Source organism: Mus caroli, chromosome 16 (assembly GCF_900094665.2).
Source record: "Mus caroli chromosome 16, CAROLI_EIJ_v1.1, whole genome shotgun sequence".
Lineage (NCBI taxonomy): Eukaryota > Metazoa > Chordata > Mammalia > Rodentia > Muridae > Mus > Mus caroli.
The window spans coordinates 18,666,289-18,668,748 of record NC_034585.1 but is presented as its reverse complement, the minus strand read 5'-3'; the positions used below and the strand labels follow the sequence as shown (position 1 = coordinate 18,668,748).

Genomic DNA, 2,460 nt, shown 5'->3' with positions numbered 1-2,460 from the left:
GCCCTGGCTGTCCTGGAACTCACTCTGTAGACCAGGCTGGCCTCGAACTCAGAAATCCGCCTGCCTCCGCCTCCCGAGTGCTGGGATTAAAGGCGTGCACCACCATGCGTGGCTTAACATAAGTTTTAAGTTGACACCTGTAACTAGTGGCTACCATACTGGACAGTATACATCCAAATACACACACTGCAACTAACCCAAAATGTATGAAAACTCAATGTCACAGATCGGCAGTGAGCAGTAACATTGACTTACCTCATTAAGAATGCTTTCCAGAGTTGGAGGGGTGTCCACCTGAGGAATATCAAACTCCTTGTCATCGATCTAAGTAAAGAAATGAAAGTTCACACGAGGTTTTCCTCTTATAACGGTGAAATATTGAAATGACTAAGAACCTCTGTCAAAGGGCAAACTTACTGCTAACTGGATCACAGGTTCAACTCAGTAATCCCTGTCCCCATGCTCGGCAACACACCCTGACTGACAGACCTAGACCTTTCTAGAAATTTGCAGGACTTCTGTACCTCCTGGATTAGGATGACAAAACACCACATCTCATGCCAGACCCTCCTTTCCCAACTTTATAGACTTGAAACCTAACTGACGTGCCAAAGCATGTCACAGAATTTCATGGTAAAGAATGACTAAGCTTAAAAAAAAAGTTGTCATTAAATACTCTCATAGTCACAGAAACCATTGATATTCAATCAAGAAAGCAAGCAAATGAGGTGTAAGGTAGGAACTCTAATACTCCAATCATCTGAGTGGCCTAGAGAAGGCACTCTGCACAGCTGCACACCACTGTCTTCATCTATAAAGTGGATTACCAGTATAAACTCCAGGACACCAGAGTGCCCTGTAAACGGTAACAGACTGATGGGACCTTGTAAAACCGTACCGCCTCCCAATAACCAGGCACGCAAAAATGATACGTGGGTCACTAAGCACACTACCCCAAGTTTGGCAAAAATCATCCACTTGAAGAAAGTTAAACTTTTACCAGATCATTTCTGAACTCCAGCTCCTTATCCAGATCTATGCAAGAGAATTTTGAAAGGGAAGCTTCTAAATTAAAAGACTTGTTCAACTCTTCTTCCACAGCCCTGGCGCACAGGTTCTGTTCCAAATGCTCCTGGTCTGGTTCACTTTCCATATTTGCTTTCGATAGCTGGATTCAACCAATCCGAGCAATTGTTTCTTGCGTTTGGCCTTGGATTGCAGAGATCCAAACGATAATCTCTTTGGTAGGGAGGCAGGTGTTACCTAGACATCTTCTTCTCAGCTGGACATTTCAGAGACACCCTTGATGAGATTCCACTTGGTCATCTGTTGGCAGGCAAAAAGAAAGGTGTGGAAGGTAGGATGTGGCTGAAGGGTTCCTACGAGAATACAGAGGGGGAATTTTAGCTCAGACTTGGAGAAGTATGAGCCTGGAAGTTCACCCAAGTCAAGAGACAAGTAATAATGGCATGAAACATGGTGGGTCCAAGACAGCATCCAAGCAGATTTATATACCTGCAGTCAGAGGGCAAACTGGTGCCAAAGCTTCTAGTTAACCCGTCCTTCTCTTCTGGGACCTCAGGGCTGCTCTCCGGCTCCCCAACAGGAAGCACAAAGACTGGGCTTGGTTGTCATCAACTTTGAGCAGCTGAGTATATATGCCCAGGACAGATACTGAGTTATTTAACAGCACACTGGCCAACCCATGAGCTGATTTACAAGGTGGAGTCAACAGTGACCCCAGGATAAAATAATTACACAAAACCAGTCACAGAAAAACATCCAGAAATGTATACATTTTTCTGTGTATTTCACAGCCCAAAATAAGACCTTGTATTATACATTTTTTAAAAAAAGATAAACTGGTAAGCCTGAAAAATGTTCATGTCTAGAAAATTAAAACTGTATTTTTAAAAGCACTAAACATTTAATGTTAGCTGGGCAGTGGTGGCGCATGCCTTTAATCCCAGCACTTGAGAGGCAGAGGCAGGCAGTTCTCTGAGTTCAAGGCCAGCCTGGACTACAGAGTGAGTTCCAGGACAGCCAGTGCTACAACAGAGAAACCCTGTCTTGGAAAAACAAAAACAACAAAAAGGCTCATGTTTAAATTTCATTTTGAATGTCTTTATATTGTGTTTCAACTAGATAAAATTTTTCAGTCTGCTTACTTTTGTCTTGTAAACGTGACCAAAAGAAATACTCCACAGCAGTGACAACAAAGCAAAGCATCATGCTGTCCTCATGCTGCTCTCTAAGGTGTTCACCACAGCATGGCGTCCTCATGTTGTTCTCTAAGGTGTTCACCACAGCATGGCGTCCTCATGCTGCCCTCTAAGGTGTTCACCACAGCATGGTGTCCTCATGCTGTTCTCTAAGGTGTTCACCACAGCATGGCGTCCTCATGCTGCTCTCTAAGGTGTTCACCACAGCATGGCGTCCTCATGTTGCTCTCTAAGGTGT

The 2,460-nt window shown here is 44.0% G+C and overlaps 1 protein-coding gene across 5 annotated transcripts in view; it reads right to left on the bottom strand.

The window, feature by feature from the left end:
• Vps8 (VPS8 subunit of CORVET complex) overlaps positions 1–2,460 on the bottom strand; it is a 212,540-nt gene that overhangs the window by 198,425 nt on the left and 11,655 nt on the right. For 2 of the 5 annotated variants that reach the window (XM_029470466.1, XM_021184755.2), the window contains exons 2-3: positions 1,001–1,379; positions 256–324 (exon numbers count right to left, since the gene is read on the bottom strand). In XM_029470466.1, the coding sequence (XP_029326326.1) occupies positions 256–324; positions 1,001–1,153 (222 nt within the window). In that variant the 5' untranslated portion in view covers positions 1,154–1,379. Of the gene's footprint in view, positions 1–255; positions 325–1,000; positions 1,380–2,168; positions 2,444–2,460 lie in introns of those variants that run through there. The other 3 variants (XM_029470467.1, XM_029470469.1, XM_029470468.1) reach the window with 2 other exon arrangements.